Source organism: Stenella coeruleoalba, assembly GCF_951394435.1.
Source record: "Stenella coeruleoalba genome assembly, chromosome: 13".
NCBI classification, from domain to species: domain Eukaryota; kingdom Metazoa; phylum Chordata; class Mammalia; order Artiodactyla; family Delphinidae; genus Stenella; species Stenella coeruleoalba.
The window spans coordinates 11,869,061-11,889,024 of NC_137159.1; the positions used below are offsets into that span (position 1 = coordinate 11,869,061).

Consider the following 19,964-nt stretch of genomic DNA (forward strand, 5'->3'; position numbering starts at 1 on the left):
TCATTTCTTCCTTAACCCTTGGCTTAAACGTGTAAGTGAAGAGCAGTTAATTTTACCTTTTGTGCATACAGATATTACGTGTCATTGCTTTTTAAAGTCTCCTTTGGTTGTAAGTTTTCCCTGACTCCTGTGGGCTCAGAATTTGGGGGATTCAGCAGACTCCACGCTTGGAAAAACCAGGAGGAGGTAGTGTTCTGGGGAGAAACGGCTCTAGCAACATGGGCAGCAATGCTTTACTCTAGAGAAGAGCGAATATTTGTATCTGTGAAGACCCCTACATTTCTAGCTCTAGGTTTTCCTTAATAATATGGCTGACAACTGAGTGATTAAGAAGCTTATTATATTTTTACTTGATTCAGAGAACCTTGTAATTTTTACTCAAAACATCTTTTGGATTAGATGTTTAAATCAGATCACTGTGCACAGAGTGAATAATCTGTATATTGCCACGTACGTCTACTTCATGTAGGTTGATCTGACCCTTAAAGCAGGACATTTGTCCAATAATGTTAAAAGCTTCACTCCTCTTCTGGTGTCTTTGACACATCTGCATTCTGGGTTAGATAACACCTGCTCCTTGAAAGGTGCATTTATTTTTACTCTTACATGATAATGAAGAACTTTGCATTTACATGTATAATTCACAGAAAACTAATCTGTGCTAGAAAGAAAATGGAAAGGATAAACACCCCATGGATAGCTTGCATTGTATCTCTTTAAAATTTTACACAGTCAGCATCTTAGATGTGACCGTTTTAAATATGATTCTCTGTCAGCTCTTGAGTACGCATCCAGCCGATGGTTTGTTTATACCCTTCCACACAGTTCCTTTTCCTTATTTTACTTTTTGCATGTCCTTTGACACACGTGGGGATGATGAGGAGTCCGTTTCTTTAGGAGCCGTGGCTGCAGGTTTGGTGCGGAGAGGGCAGAGATTGAAATGGTTGACCTGAGTTGGGTGGGATGCGCTATGTTTTATTTGCCACTTTATAACACACTTTTACGTTATCACGGGACAAGTTGATGACAAACATTTGTTGACACCAAAACAGGTAACTTCCATGTGCTCAAACACAATTCTGTTAGGCAATAACATCTTTTATGTGGCCTTTTATAAAACAATGATATGAGATAAATTGTTTTTCTTCATCAGATGATAATTATTATAATACAATGAAACTTTTACATTCAGATTTTTTTCCCTATTTTTATTTTTCAGGGTTCTAACCATTTAGCTGTTGTATTTGGTGACATTATTTTAGCCGTTATTGACTCCATTTTTGTATGGTTCATATCCTTTACTGTGTCCTAAAATTGTTGTATCATTAAAATCGGATTATTTTTAGTGTGTAATAATAATAGAGAGAAATATACTCATGCGTTATTGTTACCTCAATATAGAAATTTAGTTGAAGGTGAAAAAGTAACGATTCCTCGAACAAAAAATATCCTTATTTTTTCTAGTAGTTCAGCAAACTTAAATGCACATATTGAGCGATCTGGTAAGGAAGAAAAACATAACTAGGAGCAACATAACGATAGTAATTGCCACGTTAGAGAGGTGCTGTGCAGATAGAGGAAAGAGAAATTTACTCCAGGGTGAAAATCAGGAAAGATTTCAGGGAGATGGTGACATTTTAATTGAGACTGAGTGGACAAATCGGGGTTTACTAGGAAAAGAACTGAGGGGAAAGCATTCTGGGAAGATTTAAGGGAACCAAATAGTTGGAAGCATGAAAATATAGAGACAGTGGCACGATGTCTCAGAGTAGCTTGCCTGTAGGTAACGTGTGTAGGAGAATCATAGAAGGTGGGACCAGAAGGGAAGGATAGAATGACATGCTCGAGAGTTTAGAAGGTGGAAAGGAGCAAGGAGTTGAGGCTGCACAGGTGAATGACATGATGAAATCTTGTAAGAAAGAACTCAAGGATGGCATTTTTAAAAATGCCTGGGAAAGGAGAGTCTAGAGCTGGGAGGTCTAGTAAGGAGTCCTTTGCAGTGGGCCAAAGGAGGGATAGTGAGTGTTAGAAGTGGGGCAGAGGAAATGGAAGAAGGACTCTGGATGACAAGCTGGCTAGAAATGGGTGGGGAAAGGGAGAGAGGGCTCCCAGGAAGACATGCACGTCTCAAGTAGGTGGCTGGACCAGTGTTGCCATGCTCAGGGTGGTAAACATGGATAAGGGACCACAGTGGGTGAGGGTTGAGTTGCCTGGGGCATTAGTGTGAAGAAGAGAGTTGGAAGTCCCAGCCTGGCTTAGCAAGAGGAGTCAGAGCTGGTGACGAAGGTGGGAGTCAGCTTTGTGTGGGAGAAGGTCGCAGCCGTGGAAGTGACCCAAGAAGAACAGGTAGACCAGCAAGTGGAGAGGAACCAGGACAGTGCCTCATGGGGCGGAAACATGCATGGAAGGAAGTCCAGGGTGAAGGGAGGTGGGAGAACCAGGAAGTCGTCCTGGGGTGGAGACTAGGAAAGCTTTGGTAAGGAGGGGTGCTCAGCAGTGGCTAGCGCTGCAGGGAGATGAGTTCCCGAGGCGCACCTGTCTGCCTGGTTCATTCCAGGGGTCACGGCGGACAGCAAGAGAGCGGGTTCGCTGGAGGTGGTGGGCCAGAGGCCATAGCACAGCAGGAAAAGTTTCAGAGACAGTGTTAACCGATCCTTGAGGCTCCTCCTCGCTGACTGAGTGACTCCAGTGGCGTCTGGGCAATTCCACTGTTTTCCTCTCCTAGGCAGGACCCTCTAAAGTGCATTCGTGGAAATGGGAGGGATTCTAGAGAAACTACGACCTGGTCAGAGCAGAATGCAGGGTTCTGTGGATCCAGAACATTATTTGTATCTGTTTCGTTGACATTTATGTCCTCTTTGAAACTCATAAGCTTTTATTTTTACACAGTTCTTTTTGTTGCTATTGTCTTTGATAATTGTCTTTTAGCTTTTTTTTTTTTTTTAAAGAAGATGTTGGGGGTAGGAGTTTATTAATTTATTTATTTAGTTTTGCTGTGTTGGGTCTTCGTTTCTGTGCGAGGGCTTTCTCTAGCTGTGGCGAGCGGGGGCCACTGTTCATCGCGATGCGCGGGCCTCTCATTATCGCGGCCTCTCTTGTTGCGGAGCACAGGCTCCAGACGCGCAGGCTCAGTAGTTGTGGCTCACGGGCCTAGTTGCTCCACGGCATGTGGGATCCTCCCAGACCAGGGCTCGAACCCGTGTCCCCTGCATTAGCAGGCAGATTCTCAACCACTGCGCCACCAGGGAAGCCCTGTCTTTTAGCTTTTAACGTAAAATGTGATTTTGTTTTCCTTGTGTTTCTTTCCATGTTCTCATCTTTGTCTCTCACAGGGAGGGCCGGAGGGCTTAAAATTGCCTGTGTCCCTTCTCTACAGGAAGCTGTCCCTTTCTGAAGGTGCGCTAACAGGTGTAACACTGTTAGTAGGATTTTCTTTTTTTCTTTTTTCTTTTTTTTTTTTAGTAGGATTTTCTGAGCTCCTTGTGGGTAAACCCGGTCTTATCTATTCTTTAAATTCCCTGTTTGTGAATTCTCGATATGCTTCCAAGTTAAAAACAAAACAAAAATCTTTTAATTTATTTTTATTCTCGAAAGCAGTGGTTCTTAGCCTTGTTTGGGTTCTGGCAGCAGAAATGCCTTTGCAAATCTGATGAAAGCTGTGGAGCCTCTTCACAGATTATATATAAACACACACGTCATTCACACGAGGAGTTTTTCCTACAGTGAGGCATTTGCAGACCTCCTAAATTATGTCCAGGTAGCCCCTAGTGTCCGAGGGGTGTCAGTAAAGGGATGATACCTGATTTAAAGAGTTGTTTCAACCAACTTGCTTGAAAACTGGATTCTACTTCTGTTGAGAGCTACCAGTTGAGAATCCAAGTTTACTGAATAAAATTATAGTAATATAAATCTGATCTTCTCCGAGTCGTAAAAATTTCTGACTCTAATGTAATTTTTCATATTCTCTACATTAAAAAAAAAAAAACCATGTAGAGTCATTCAGTTGTTCAAAAGGTGAAGTCCGTTCCTCAGTTCTGCAGGTGAACAGGGTTCCAGCTCTGAGTACTTATCCCCAGCGTGGAGCCCACTCTGCCGAAGCCCCGGCTTCATCGCTTGTCAGGGATTCTCACCTGACTTGAGGATAAGGGGCAGGCAGTGCGAACACCCTGGGACCTGGACAGGCAGAATTGCAGGGGAGGTGAACTAGCTACTGGGCTCAGCGTTACTGTCTCCAATCTTCATGTCTTCTCTTCTGTCACTGTGAGTTTAGAAAATGAGCTTAAGACATCTATTCATTTTGGAGTTGTCTTACTTCTAAACTTGTATATGCTTAGAGCCTTGTAAACTTCACATTTTAAAAATCTATATTATCTTTTCTCCTGGTAATTTACAGATACGTATTTCAGAGTATTCTTGTTCTTAATCATCTCCAAGGTGGTACATGGGTTCATTGGGAAAAATACATAGTAATGCAACTTGGCAGAAAATTCCAGAGGAAAGTGGCTGTAAACGCTCTGATTCCATCTGGATTTGAATGAGGGTAACTTACCACCTTTATGGACAGCAATGGCTTTGGTCCAACACATAATGAGCCAGATTGGGATGGGGAGATAAGGAAAATAAGGGGAAAGATTTAGCTTGCTTAATTAATAATGTTTTTAATAAACATGTTTGAGGTAAAAGTCATAAAGAAATCCAGAAATTAAAGTTCTCTTGGTTAGTATTTCATGGTGAGAGAAAGGAAATTTAGCATTATCCATTTCTGCCTCAACCTGAATTTCTGACGTTTGCTTTTAGATTGCCGTTTGGTAATTTTCATTACTGAGATGAAAAGTCTGCTTTCTCTGTACAAAAAGGTAGTGGATTTCCTAAATGATTACCAATGACAAGCAAAGAAGCAGGACTACGTCCTTATAGAATTGAGTGCTGGGATAATGACCCTGCTTCCTTCACCTTTGATGAACCTCATCTAGCTCCTCCTGTAAGAATCTAATTCTATATTAATAGAAAAAATAGCCTGAAAGCGCCCAAAGCCACAGCCTTCTGCCTCTTTTCTCCTGCTTGTTTGTTTTATTCTTTTGCTGTTTTGCTGCAGGCAAATGATCTGATCTTGTGCTCCTGGCCAGCCTCCCTCTGTCTCTTCTTGACTCTAGCTTGTGCTGGTGGATATCCTTTTCCTAGCGCAGCAGCATGTCCAAGGTGCTTCTCTTGTCAGGATCATGGGGCCTGTGTGCTTTCATTACTGCTTCAGAAGTATTCGGTCTTGATCATGTTTATTGAATAAAGCACATTTGCATGTCTGTAAATTCTGACAGCAGGCCTAATTGGTTGAGTTGTGCTATTTTAGAAATTGATCTTCTGTTGCAACTTATTGGTCATTCAGAAAGATTGAAAAGCAGCTTTGGTAGTTTTAGTACTAAAGTGAAGTTTTTGATGAGTGAAGTATTTGGAATTTAAATAGGAGGCCTAAGTGCAAACTGTGCCACTTCCATTCCTTTGCTCAACTCTGTTACGTATGTTCAGAGTGTGGTCCCTGAACGGGGCTTGGCAGGTGCTGCAGAGGAAGCAGCTCCCGTTTACAGAGCTCTGGCTTGAGCACAGCTGCACTACTGAGGAGCCAGTGGACAAGCCTCTTTCTGCTTCTTTGTACCTGACAGTGTCGCACTTTACCTGAGCCCTGTGCTCCTGGAACAGCCGTGGTTAAGACAGCCTCCACCCTTTCGTGTTCCGGGAAAAGGCTTACTGTCAATACAAACAGATGCCTTTCCCCATAGGACTTCGATGAGACTCCCAGGTGCCCCCATGTTCACTTGTGACAAGGCCAGACACATACCTATGTACCCACTGACCAATCTGGACAAAATACCAGACTGGACCAAACTAAGCCTTCTCCCTCCCTCGGGTTCCCAAGCTTTCATACACCCGCAGCCCTCCTTCATGGCCCCTCCTGAAAACCTGCAGACTTCAAGGAAAGTCATTCTCTGGGCAACTGTCCCGTCAGGCCACCCACTTCTCACACCTGCTGCTCTCGACACCTGTTTACTCCTCCCTATAAAAGCAAAGCCCTTCCCTGCCTGACCTTTGGGACTCTCTCGGATCTTATAGTCGGAACATTCTCCCTATTGCAATAATCTCTTCAATAAAGTCTCTTTTTACCTAAGTCCAGATTTGTGTTACTTGACATATTTCAGTTTCAGTTTATAAAATGGAATTGGCAGATGGTGTAACTTCTTAATTATGGTCATTTGGAGGATAAAATGAGAATAGACCAGAAACAACAAAATAAGAAAGAAACAGACAGAAAAGCACACGCCAAGTGGCATGTCATGATGGGATCTGTAAAGAGTGTCTGGCCTAAGGGGAACTTGGCATTTAGTGTGTGTCCTGCTCTGTTCTCTGTTTCAAGAACTTGGCATTGAAGGAGCACATCATAGGTCTTCTTGCTTATGTTTTTTTTTCCTTGAAGTGTGTTTACTTAGTTCAGACAGTGGTATATTGTAAAACAATATCTGTGATGAAATTGGTATCCTGATTATACAGTATTGGATAAGACAACATTTTCTGTGTGTTTATTAGTTTTAAATTATAGGAATTATGTGTAGCAGTACTATATAGCAGTGCTAAGTTTGGAAATGTAGCAGAAGATTCTTGTTTTGTTTTTTATCTTACCTGTATATTACTATTTAAATTTTTTCCTTAACTTTTTTCACATTTTTATAAGTTTGGCACAAACTATGAAGACCCTAAGGCTAAGAAAGAACACAGTGAAATTTTCTTTGTACAGGCACTTCACAAATACCCTGATCTTTGCCATAATGGGTAAGCTATCTAACTTGTCTTTTAAAATACATTATTTTAGTATTGCATATTCTTTCAATGGTTGACTTTTTTTGGTGTGTTTCAGCATCTGTAGTGTTTACGGTGTGGACAACTAAGACATTTAGAATTGCAAAATGTCAATCAGTAAGTATAATCTTCCTATTTAAACAGTTTTCATTTTTAATTATTCTATTTGATTTTGTGTAAGGTTGAAGAATTTTGTGTTTGTAGACAGATAATTTGAGTGGAGATTTTCTTTACTTGGAATTATTTTGTAAAGAATTATAAAAACATTTGCCTTCTTTAAATGTCTGAAAAAGTTCCTCTTAAATCTCCTTTTCCAATTACGCCCTTTTCTTTTTGTATATTTTGAAAAGGAATCCTCCCCCTGTATAATTTTAGGTAACAGGAAATCTTTTTCTTCCAGCACACAGTGTAATTGGGTTGTTTTGTACTTAGGACTGTCAACCTTAAGCCTGACATGTTTCTAGGATGGTATACTCATTGTGAACATTCAGGAGATACCCTCCATGGATTCTCTAGTTAGAAGAAGATACATTTCTCAGACTTAAAATAGTAAAAGACCCTCTTGGGGGTTTCTTGATTTGGAAATAGTCTGTAGTTCCATATAAATAATTATAAGGAGGCCTCTGAAAACCCTGGACTTCTGCTGCTGTAGGGATAATTTAGTGAGAGAAGAAACTGTTCTTGTCTAGAAAATAATTGACCTCTGAAGCCCTTTTAAACTCTAATTGTTTTTTCTTTTAATTTATTTATTTATTTTTGGCTGTGTTGGGTCTTCGTTGCTGTGTGCAGGCTTTCTCTAGTTGCAGCGAGCGGGGGCTACTCTTCGTTGTGGTGCATGGGCTTCTCATTGCGGTGGCTTCTCCTGTTGCGGATCTCGGGCTCTAGGTGCGCGGGCTTCAGTAGTTGTGGCACATGGGCTCAGTAGTTGTAGCTCGCAGGCTCTAGAGCACAGGCTCAGTAGGTGTGGCGCATGGGCTTAGTTGCTCCATGGCATGTGGGGTCTTCCCAGACCAGGGCTCGAACCTGTGTCCCCTGCATTGGCAGGTGGATTCTTAACCACTGCGCCAACAGGGAGGTCCCTCTAATTCTTTTTATGATACTATATAATTTGTTAGGATTTTATTCATTATATTGGTTATAAGGCTGAAGTAAGCATTAATATTACTGAAGTAAGCATAATGATTTTATAGAGATAGCATTTCTTAGTTTTTATCTTTCTCGGAAAAACGTGTGCTTATTCATTTGGAAGACTTACTGGTTGGAAAGATTTCATTAGTACTTGTCATTATGTACTATTTGAATGGGAAATCTGTATGTTTATCAGAAAATTAACTTTTCTTGTTTGAATTGTCCTTATTATAGGATTGGATGGAACGCTGGATTGATGATGCGTTTTGGAGCTTCCTTTTTTCCCTTATCCTTATTGTAATAATGTTTTTGTGGAGACCATCAGCAAACAATCAGAGGTACCTAACATAGGAAAGTTCAAATTTGGCAAGGATTTGTTCATCATCTGCTACAATGTTAAAACAGCATTTATAGAAACTGGAGAGGTAGTCCTTGCTGTTAAAGAGTGTACATACAGTCAAGTGGGGAGACAAATGTAACAAAAGCAAGACAGTGAAATAAGAGATATATAAGCCCAGCAGGAAGGTGGAAGAGGGGTCCATGAAAAGGCAGCATTTATGTTACACCTTTAGGAAAGGAGTAGGACAGTGACTGGCTGACCTGCGAAAGACTGCAGGTTTTCTAGGAGTAGCGGGAACAGACATGGCATACTTTGAAGGCCAACAAGCCATACAGTTTGGTTACTACCCTTACATTGGTGGGACATAAAGCTGGAAAGGAAAAGTGGGAGCAAAATCATAAAGAGCTTGAATGCGAAATTCAGAAACTTGTACTTTACACTACATGTGACAGGAAGCCCCACAGCTTCCCTTGCCTCATTCCTCTTCCCCAAGCAAAGCACTGTTAAGTTTCTTCCTTCTAGGAAAAAATGAAAAAGTATATACTAGTGTGTGTGTTTCTCTCTCTCTTTAAAATTATACAACAACATGCAAATCAACTATACTTCAATAGAAAATTTTTTGATTAAAAACAGATTTAAATATTATACAACAACAATGATAGTACATACATACATATATACACTATTCTGCACTTTCTTTGTTTAAAATGTGTCTTTCCTTATCATCTTGTATAGACCTACCATATTACTTTTAATAGCTTTCTGGCATTCCATATGATTGTAACATAATTTATATAAGCAGTCCCTAATTATTAGACACTTAGTTTCTAGTTTTGTTGCTATTATCAGCAGTGCTTTTTTTTTTTTAAAATCAGCAGTGCTTTTTGAATGCTGTTGGACCCAGTAAATGTGGCTTGAGTGGTGTGCTTTATTTTCACCAATCAGGTTAGCAATTCCTTTTCGTTAGGAGATAAGTAAAAATAGTGGGCAGGGAGGTAAACCTGACATGGAGAAAAAAGTACAGCAGAAAATTCCCTTCCCTGAGCATTCGATATTTCAAAGTTGCTTCCAGAGAAATTTGATCCATCGATGCTTTTACCAACGGGTCTGGGAACCCCAGTTTCAGTTTCTTCACAGTAACCTTTGCTGATTTGAGAGTAAAATAATTAAATTTTTATCATTTCAATTTATGGGAAACTTTTTAAGTGTATATATTTTTTAAAGTGTGTACTGACTCTTTTAGATGTAAACTGAATGTTGAACAGGTTCAAACACACTAGTAAAACTACTCCTTGTTTTTGATTTAGATATGCCTTCATGCCCTTAATAGATGATTCTGATGATGAAATTGAAGAATTCATGGTAACATCTGAAAATTTAAGTGAGTGGCATATTTTCTTATTAAATGACCATTGCATATATTGTAACAAAGAAATATTGTACCTCTACCTGTGATGCAAGGTCAGATACACTTTTTTTCCCGTAAAATATTTTTAAAACTGTATCTGCAGAAACCTCTATTATGGTAGACAGTCACAGAAGAGAAGTCAGTAATGAAATTTTCAAGATTGCTAAAATAGTTTGAGCTTTTGTTATGTGTTTGCTCTTAAAGTCTAAGTATTGAAATAGCTGCACTGTTTCCCACGAGAGTGATTTGGTGTATATTGTGCTTAGCTCCTAAACAATATTCGTCTTCTTAATGATGATTGCTGAATTTCTTTGTATCACCTCTTCTTGCTCTTGAAAATTGTGCACATCTGTAATTTCCCGGTCATGCCCAAAGCATTTCTAATTATGGTTTTAGTGCTTTAGTTTTCATCTTTCTATTAATTTATACATAAGTGTCTTATTTTATTAATTTTACCAAAACACTGTAATTAAAGCATCTGTTACGGCAATATAAGTATGTAACTCAGATGTAAAGAGTAATTTTATCTTTATTCCACTCTTCCTTCCTCTTACTTTGGTTTCTCTTATTAGTACCAATTCTTTTTCACAATTTTTTTTTTTGTTTCTCTACTGTGAAAATTTTATAATCTACCCAGTCAGCAAAATTTGCAACATAATCAGTGTGTCTTCAGTGTCCACACTTCCTTTTACCTCCTCTCATCAGATTATCACCTACAACTAATTCTTTCACGTTTTTCTGACTTTTCTATTAAGAAAAGAAATCTGCAAAACTTATTCACAGCAGAGATATTAAAATTCAGTGTGTTAGTTCTGGCTCCAGTAATGATGGAATGAATTGTTTGGGGCTAATCTTCCTGCTGATAGCTAGAATAAACTCTGGACAGATTTTTTTTTTTTTAATTAACTATTGGAGGCACTGGAGAGCAAAGAAAAGCAGGCAGAAACTGGAGGAGATTTCACTGCTGAAAGAAGAGAACCATGAAAGAAGAGTTCATGCCCAGTCAATGAGACAGTACAGTGGCTAGAGCACAAGCAGACAGGTATAATCTTACTGATGCAGGGAATTGGAGAGTGAAATTTGGGGCTGTAAGAATGTCTGGAGACTGATGGAAGAAATCCATAAAAGAGAGAGCCACAAAGGGGGAAATTCAAAAGTCTATAGTCTCTCTAGTCTTATCTGATACCTGAACTGGGTATGTGCAAAGTGAGACTCCAAGAAGCCAGGGGGAAAACAATAGCTATTAGGCTAAGAAGCGGAACAGAAGTTTCAGCAGCTGCCACAGCAGAGTTTGAAATTCAAATCTCAACAAGTTAAAAGTGCTTTCCATGAAAACCCCAGAAGGGCCACTCCTTAGAAGTAAAGACCACAGTCTAGGACCACTGAAATTTACCCTAGGACTAAAGCTAAACTGAAATAAACCCTAATCAAATCTAAAAGCATATCCCCCAAAGATCAGAGTGATCTAGCAATAATTTGAATTGCCTGCTAGAACAAAACACAACACTTCCCAGAGGAAGATAAGAGAATCCAGTCTATAAGATACCATTCTCAATGTCCAGTATACAATGATAAATTACTAGACATAGGATGAAACTGGAAGCCGTGATCCATAGTTGAGGGAAAAATCAGTAAGATCAATCTAGAGGTGGCCCAGATGTCACAGTTAGAGTTGAATAAAACCATCGACCTAATTGACTTGATTGATATTTATAGAACATTGCATTTAGCAACCAAAGAATAAAGGTTCAAGTCTACGTTGAATAAGATAGACCATATGTGTGGCCATTAAAAATGTCTCCATATATTTCAATGGATTGTAATCATACAGAGTATGTTTCTGATCACAATGGTTAAATTAGATGCACAGCAGTAAGATATCTACAAAATAATCAGATGTTTAGAAATTAAGCAATAATTTCTAAGTAACTCGTGGATTGAAGGAATATTAGAAAATATTTCATGCTAATGATAATAAAAGCATAACATGTCACATTTTACAGGATGCAGCTAAACCAATTCTTAGAGGAAAATTAATAGCTTTAAATGCCTGTATTACCAAGAAAACATTGATAATATGTTTCCATCTTGAGAAGCTAGAAAAAGAATGGCAAATTAAACCTGGGGTAATTAGAAGGAAGGATATAATGAAGTTGTGTCTACACCAATGAAATCGAAAACAGGGGGAAATAGAGAAAATGAGCAAAGCCAAAAGTAGTTTCTTTGAAAAGATTAATAAAAATTGATTAACCTCTAGGTAATCTAAACCAGAAATAAAATATAGCAAGGCAAATTTCCAACATTGGAAAGATAGGGCGGACATTACTACAGCAAGAAAGGGTAAGTAAGAGGCTATTATGAACAAATTGGGCATTTGGATAAAATGAACAAATTCCTTGAGAAATACACTTAAGAAACTACCCTAATCTTAATTCTAACCCTATGCCACTAATTGGAATAGCCATATATTTATTAAAGAAATTGGGCTTGAAATTTAAAATCTTCCCATAAAGTTCCAGACCCAGATGGCTGGCTTCACTAGTGAATGCTTTCAAATACCTAAGGAAGAAATATTCTAATCTTAGGCAACTCTTCAGAATATAGAGGAGGTGACAGAATGGGAGAAAATATTTACAAATGAAGCAACTGGCAAAGGATTAATCTCCAAAATTTACAAGCGGCTCATGCAGCTCAATATCAAAACAACAAACAACCCAATCCAAAAATGGGCGGAAGACCTAAATAGACATTTCTTCAGAGAAGATATACAGATTGCCAACAAACACATGAAAGGATGCTCAACATCACTAATCATTAGAGAAATGCAAATCAAAACTACAATGAGATATCATCTCACACCGGTCAGAATGGCCATGATCAAAAAATCTACAAACAATAAATGCTGGAGAGGGTGTGGAGAAAAGGGAACCCTCTTGCACTGTTGTTGGGAATGTAAATTGATACAGCCACTATGGAGAACAGTATGGAGTTTCCTTAAAAAACCAAAACTAGAACTACCATACGACCCTGCAATCCCACTACTGGGCATATACCCTGAGAAAACCATAATTCAAAAAGAGTCCTGTACCACGATGTTCATTGCAGCTCTGTTTACAATAGCCAGGATATGGAACCAGCCTAAGTGTCCATCATCGGATGAATGGATAAAGAAGGTGTGGCACATATATACAATGGAATATTACTCAGCCATAAAAAGAAACGAAATTGAGTTATTTGTAGTGAGGTGGATGGACCTAGAGTCTGTCATACAGAGTGAAGTAAGTCAGAAAGAGAAAAACAAATACTGTATGCTAACACATATATATGGAATCTAAAAAAAAAAAATGTCATGAAGAACCTAGGGGCAAGACGGGAATAAGGCACAGACCTACTAGAGAATGGACTTGAGGATACGGGGAGGGGGAAGGGTAAGCTGGGACAAAGTGAGAGAGAGACATGGACATATATACACTACCAAACGTAAAATAGATAGGTAGTGGGAAGCAGCCGCCTAGCACAGGGAGATCAGCTCGGTGCTTTGTGACCACCTAGAGGGCTGGGTTAGGTAGGGTGGGAGGGAGGGAGACGCAAGAGGGAAGAGATATGGGGACATATGTATATGTATAGCTGATTCACTTTGTTATAAAGCAGAAACTAACACACCATTGTAAAGTAATTATACTCCAATAAAGATGTTAAAAAAAAAAGAATATAGAGGAGGTAGGGATACTTCCCAACTTGTTTTATAAGGCCAGCACAGCTCAGATACCAAAATCTGACAAAGACAAAAGAAAGTTACAGACCAGTGTCACTCATGAGTAGAGACATAAAATTCATTTAAACGGACTTCCCTGGCAGTCCAGTGGTTAAGACTCTGTGCTTCCACTGCAGGGGGCACAGGTTTGATCCCTGGTCAGGGAACTAAGATCCCACATACCACTCTTATTTTATTTTATTTTTAGTAAATAAAATCTAGAAGAATAATGAAAGACCATCATTGTCAAGTGGACTTTATCCCAGGGTTGCAAGGCCGTTTCAACATTTGAAATTCAATCAGTGTAATTCATCTAAAGAGTAAGGAAGAAAAATGACATAATTATCTCAGTAGGTGCAGAAAGACACGTCACAGAATTCACCTATTCATGATTTTTTAAAAAAGAAACCCACTTAGCAAACATATTACAGAATAGTGTGAAAAAACTCTACAGCTAAAATCATACTTAATGGTGAAATAGTGAATACTTTCCTCCCAAGATTGGGAACAAAGTACGTGAGTATCTGCTCACCACTTTGACTCAGTATCAGACAGCAGTTCCTAGCCAGTGCAGAAAAGCAAAACACAAACCAACCCAAAGAATACAAAAGGCATAAAGTGTAGAAAGCAAGAAGTAAACCTGTTTTTATTTACAAACAGCAAGGTTTTGTTTTGTTTTGTTTCGGCTGTGCCGCGCGGCTTGTGGGGTTAGTTCCCCGACCAGGGATTGAACCCACGCCCTCTGCAGTGAAAGCACGGAGTCCTGACCACTGGAGTGCCAGGTAATTCCTCAGCAACGTTAAGTATGTAGAAAATCCTAAGGAGTCTATAGAAAAGAAAAAATACTGTAGAACTAATAAGTGAATAATATAACAGAATCATAGGATATATGTCCAAATACAGAAATTAGATTTTTTTATATAACTGGAAGTAATTGAAAAATGAAATTTAAAATATTGTTTACAGGAGCTTCAAAAAATAAAATATTTAGGAATAAATTTAATGGAAAAAAATGGGGAAAACTGCACTGAAGAATACAAAACAATGCCAAGAGAAATCATAGAATAAGTAAATGTTTATGAATTGTAACTCTCAATATTATTAAGCCATCACTTCCTCAATTGATATGTAGATCCAGTACAGTCCCAATTGTAATTCTGGCTGATTTTTTAAAAAATGGTTAAGCTGATTTAAAAATATGTATGGAAATACAAAAGATCTGGAAGAACCTAAACATTCTTGTAGTTACAACGTAGATCTTGAAAACACTATACTAAGTGAAAGAAACCAATTACAATAGATCGTATGTTATATGATTCTATTTATATGAAAAGTCCAGAAAAGGTAAATGCATGGAGATAGAAAATAGATTAGTGGCTGCCAGGGGCTGGTGGAAGGAGTGAGTTGGGAGTAACTGCTAATAGGTATGAGGTTTTGGTGGGGGTGGGGGTGATGAAAAGCTTCTGAAATGAACAGTGATGATGGTTGCACCATTCTGTGTTCTAAAATCCACTGAACTGTACACTTCAAAATGGTGCATTTTATGGTGTGGAAGTTATATCTAAGTAAAATTAAATTAATGGACTTAACACTGATTTCAAGACGAAAATTTCAAGTTATACTAATCAAGACAGTGTGGTATTGGCATAAGGATACATACATCAGTGTATCAAAATAGAGTCCCAAACATACATAACTAAAATAAAATGAAATGAAATTTCAGACAACTTAAAAAAAATAGTCCAAAAATAAATCTGTACATATTGTTCAGTGGATCTTGTTGTTGTTGCTTCAGATTATTTTATCAATGCAATAACACTTCAAAGAATGTACTCTTACTAGCACCAGATTGATTCCAATGTAATAGGAGGTCTCTAAAGCTTTTGTTTTTAAAAGAGATATAATATTTAAATTATAAATTCCAAATTTCCAAATTGGAAACCTCATTTGTCAATTGATTTTTGACAAAGGCAGCAAGGCTTTATATGAGGAAAATATAGTATTTTCAACAAAGAGTGCGGAACAACTAGATAAACACATGGGGGGAAATCACCTAGACTCCTGCCGTGAATATCACCTATAATTAATTCAAGAGAGATCACAGACCTAGATGTAAAAGATTAAACGATAACTCTTCTAGCAGAAAACAGGAAGATATCTTCATGACCTTGGGTTAGGCAGTTTCTTAGGACACAAAAAGCAGTTACCGTAAAATAAAAAGGTTGGTAAATTAGCCATCACCAAAGTTAAAAACTTACGTTCATCAAGAGAAACAAGAAAGTGAAAAGGCCAGCCCTAGACTGGGATGAAACCTTCTCAATACATATATCTGACAAAGAACTTGTATCCAGAATATAAGAATTCCTACAGATCAATAAAAGATAACTCAATTTGTTTAAAAAAAAATGGAATACTTAAATAGACACTTCACCAAAGAAGACAAAGGAAAGGCCAGTACGCACATGAAAAGGTGCTCGATAATACTGGTCGTCAGGGAAACGCAAATTAAAACCAGAGTGAAATGCTACCATGTATCCACTAGCATGGTTAAAATTTAAAAGACTGGCAGCGTGAAACGCGGAAGAGGATGTAGAACAGCTGGATCGCTCATACATTATGGAAGAAGTCATAAGAAGTTTTAAGAAAGCAGTTTGACAGTATCTTAAAAAGTTAAACATACACCTACCATATAGCCCAGCCATACCACTCCAAAATATTTATCCAAAAATGAAAATGAAAGCAGATGTCCACAGAAAGACACTGTGTGCACTTTCATAGCAGCCTGATCCTTCATGGTCCAAAACTGAAATAGCCCAAATGTCTGTCAACAGATGAATGGATAAAATAATAGTGGTATACTTATACAATGGAATACTGTTTGGGAAGCAAAAGTAATCAACACTATACAACATGAATAAATCTCAAAACCTTTATGTTGAGTGAAAGTAGTCAAATCCAATGAATATTGAGTCCTTATGGTTTTATATAAGAAGTTCTAGAGCAGGCAGGAGTAAACTGTGGTGATTATGTAAATCAAAGCAATAGTTGCTTCTGGTGGGGTTGGGATTGACCAGAAAGGAATTTAAAGAGCCCTTTGTGGGGACTTCCCTGGTGGCACAGTGGTTAAGACTCTGCACTCCCAATGCAGGGGGCCTGGGTTCCATCCCTGGTCAGGGAACTAGATCCCACATGCTGCAACTGAGAGTTTGTATACCACAACTAAGACCTAAATAAAGAAAGAAAGAAAATATTAAATGAAAAAAAAAGAATCCTCTGTGATGATAGAAATGTTAAATGTCTTGATTGGGATGGTAGTTACACAAGAGTTGATAAAAATCTCTTCAGACTGTACACTTAAAAGTTTGTATTTTATTTTGTATATTATACTTCAGTTAAAAAAAATCAGTGTATTACACCTTTAAGAGAAGGATCTCAAATGTTGAGATTTCAGACGCCCCATGGAAACATTTTCAGATTGAGGAACCTCATTTTCACTCATTATATCCACTTATGCACTTGATCTCATCATATTGTACCAACTGTCCTAGTTTATGGAGAAGCACTTTTTGCAAATTATTGTAGTAACAGAAGTGAATACTTATTGGACATAGAGATTATGTTTCAGGTACCTTATATACGCTGATTTGTTTAATGCTCATCAGAATTCTCTGAGGTAGACATTATTATTATTCCATTTTACAGGCAGGGACGTTGAGTCACAGAAAGTTGATTGCTTAGCCTGAGTTTACGTAGATAGAGCCAGAATTCCAAGTGAAGCCATCTAGTTTCAGGACTCATGCTCTTAACCTCTCCTCTGCTAAACCTGCTGGCATAAAGAAGAGCCTTGGTCAAATACAAGGAAAATCTTTTTCTTCCCTATTTTATTTATACCATAAACACATTTTTAAAATTTATACATTAGAGAAGTGAAAGCATGGCCAAAGGTGTGTTTTATTCTTAAATATATTGTAAATCCTGTAGATTTTTAAATCCATGAACTTTAAAATGTACTGAAACTACCTAATGTGTGCATGTATGTATGTTTGCTTGTTCATTTAAACTCCTCTAAAACTGGAATTCAGACTAGCAACTTGAGAACCTGGTTGTTTTTGTAAACAGTTATGACGTTTTTAACTTTTTCTGTCCCTCCTACATTTCCAAATGGTATATTAAAGCCAGCACCCAGCCCAAAGCTTCCACTATTAACTCTCTTTATAGGGTTATTAAATGTGAAGCTACAAAGGAAAATATTATTATTTTATAATTTTATGAATTTCTATAATGTTTCTCATTACAGCTGAAGGAATAAAATTAAGAGTCTCAAAAATGGTTTCCAATGGAACAGCTAAACCTGCTACTTCTGATAATTTTGTGAGTATAGTATATATTTAATAGCATCTCAGTCTTTAATACTTTAGAACTCTATATGAGTGTCACATTCATGGACCTTCAGGAGAACACTTTTTACTAGTTTTTTTGGTATGAAAATAAATGTTACTAAGTAGTGATACTAGTTAAGTCTGACAACCGTACTGCTGTAAACCCTCACTTTTCATGTGCTGTCATTGGACCAGCGGCACAAACCTCACCTGGGAACTTGTTAGAAACACAGAATTTCAGGCCTACACCAGATGTCCCGAATCTAAATCTGCTTTTTAACAGAATTCCGTAGGTGATTCACATGCACATTAAAGATCGAGACGCTTTCTTATAGTGAAAGTTTGTGTTAATTTTTCAGCACTTTTATGTGATTTTTGAAGCTATTTCAGATAACATTTGTTGTCTGTTGGAAAGGGACTTTTAAACCATGTAAACTTGAATAAAACGTTAAAATATTGGGTAGAGATGAGTTTTTAAATATTTTATGCATATTATTTATGCATAAAAGTGGTAATTATGAGAGTAATTAAAAATGGAAATGCCTACCATACAGTTTTACATTTGGCTTTCTTACAGTTACATATGTTGCGGTTAATAAGGTGTAAAAATTTATGTACGCACCTAAGTTCTGACAGGATGGATGGTGTATGAAACAGTTTCATTTGTTGGATTTGGTAAATTCTCTAATCCTTATTTTTGGTAATTAATAATTCTTTAAAATGTGTTCTTTGAGTAGTTCTTTGGTAATTTAACTAAACTTTAAAAAGTTCCACAGTTTTAATTATCTGATGTTAGAACTATTAAAGTTTCAGCTTGCTAAGAGATTTTCCTCTTATTTTAGGGATATGTTTCAGTTTATTTTAAAGCTCAGTATTTGCACATATAGCAAGGGAAAATGTTTTCATTTCTCTAAACTGTGTAGTCAGCTCTTATTTTTTTGGTTTTTTTTGTTTTTTTTTTTTTGTTTTTTGCGGTACGCAGGCCTCTCACTGTTGTGGCCTCTCCCGTTGCGGAGCACAGGCTCCAGACGCGCAGGCTTAGCGGCCATGGCTCACCGGCCTAGCCACTCCGCGGCATGTGGGATCCTCCTGGACCGGGGCACGAACCCGTGTCCCCTGCATCGGCAGGCGGACTCTCAACCACTGTGCCACCGGGAAGCCCAGCTCTTATTTTTTTTAGATAATTATTTTATTTTATTTTTTAATTAATTTAATTATTTTGGGCTGCGTTGGGTCTTCGTTGCTGCGCGCGGGCTTTTTCTAGTTGTGGTGAGCGGGGGCTACTCTTCATTGTGGTGCACGGGCTTCTCATTGCAGTGACTTCTCTTGTTGCAGAGCATGGGCTCTAGGCATGCGGGCTTCAGTAGTTGTGGCTCATGGGCCCTAGAGCACAAGCTCTGTAGTTGTGGCTCACGGGCTTAGTTGATCTGCGGCATGTGGAATCTTCCCGGACCAGGGCTCGAACCCGTGTCCCCTGCATTGGCAGGCGGACTCTCAACCACTGTGCCACCAGGGAAGTCACGTGTAGTCAGCTCTTGATCAGAACTCGGGGACCTTGTCTCTCCTTGATTGACTCATTTCTACCCAAGATTCACTCAGAGAATTGGGGTGCCTATTAGTACTGGCTCAGTTGCTTTCTCTCTCTCTGTAAGTAAGCAAGATATAATTAATGGTAGAACCAGAGGATTCCATGTAGCCATTTTGATTTATTTTACATTATAAACCAAAATATTCAACATACCTTTTATTTTTCTTACTCCCAGTGAGATAACTGTGAGCAAGTTTCTGTTGAAAAAAAAATTTAGATACCCCAATTGACCTGCTTTTCTTTTCTCCTACAGAAACACGAGCACTAAACACAAGTGACTGAAATAAATAGGCTTTTGTAAGGTTAGAATATCTGTACCATCACCTTTTTCTGCTGAAAAATTATAAACTCATAAAGTGAACAGATTAGGAGGCATACTGAATGCTGGAAGCAAGAAATTAATACAAGTCAATATTCTTGCTGTTTTCTATCTTATAAATCAACTCTTTGTATTTTTACTGTGGTTTTTCAAGACAGAAAAATAACACCTGTGCATCTAACCAAAACCAGAGAAGTACAAA

The 19,964-nt window shown here is 38.1% G+C and overlaps 1 protein-coding gene across 6 annotated transcripts in view; it reads left to right on the forward strand.

Annotated features, from left to right (window-relative positions):
* Positions 1-19,964, forward strand: part of TMEM87B (transmembrane protein 87B) — a 61,423-nt gene that overhangs the window by 21,161 nt on the left and 20,298 nt on the right. For 5 of the 6 annotated variants that reach the window (XM_079940202.1, XM_079940203.1, XM_079940205.1 and 2 more), the window contains exons 11-16: positions 1,220-1,290; positions 6,710-6,819; positions 6,905-6,963; positions 8,209-8,312; positions 9,622-9,695; positions 17,774-17,847. In XM_079940202.1, coding sequence (XP_079796328.1) covers positions 1,220-1,290; positions 6,710-6,819; positions 6,905-6,963; positions 8,209-8,312; positions 9,622-9,695; positions 17,774-17,847 — 492 coding nt within the window. Of the gene's footprint in view, positions 1-1,219; positions 1,291-6,709; positions 6,820-6,904; positions 6,964-8,208; positions 8,313-9,189; positions 9,260-9,621; positions 9,696-17,773; positions 17,848-19,964 lie in introns of those variants that run through there. The other variant, XR_013830946.1, reaches the window with a different exon arrangement.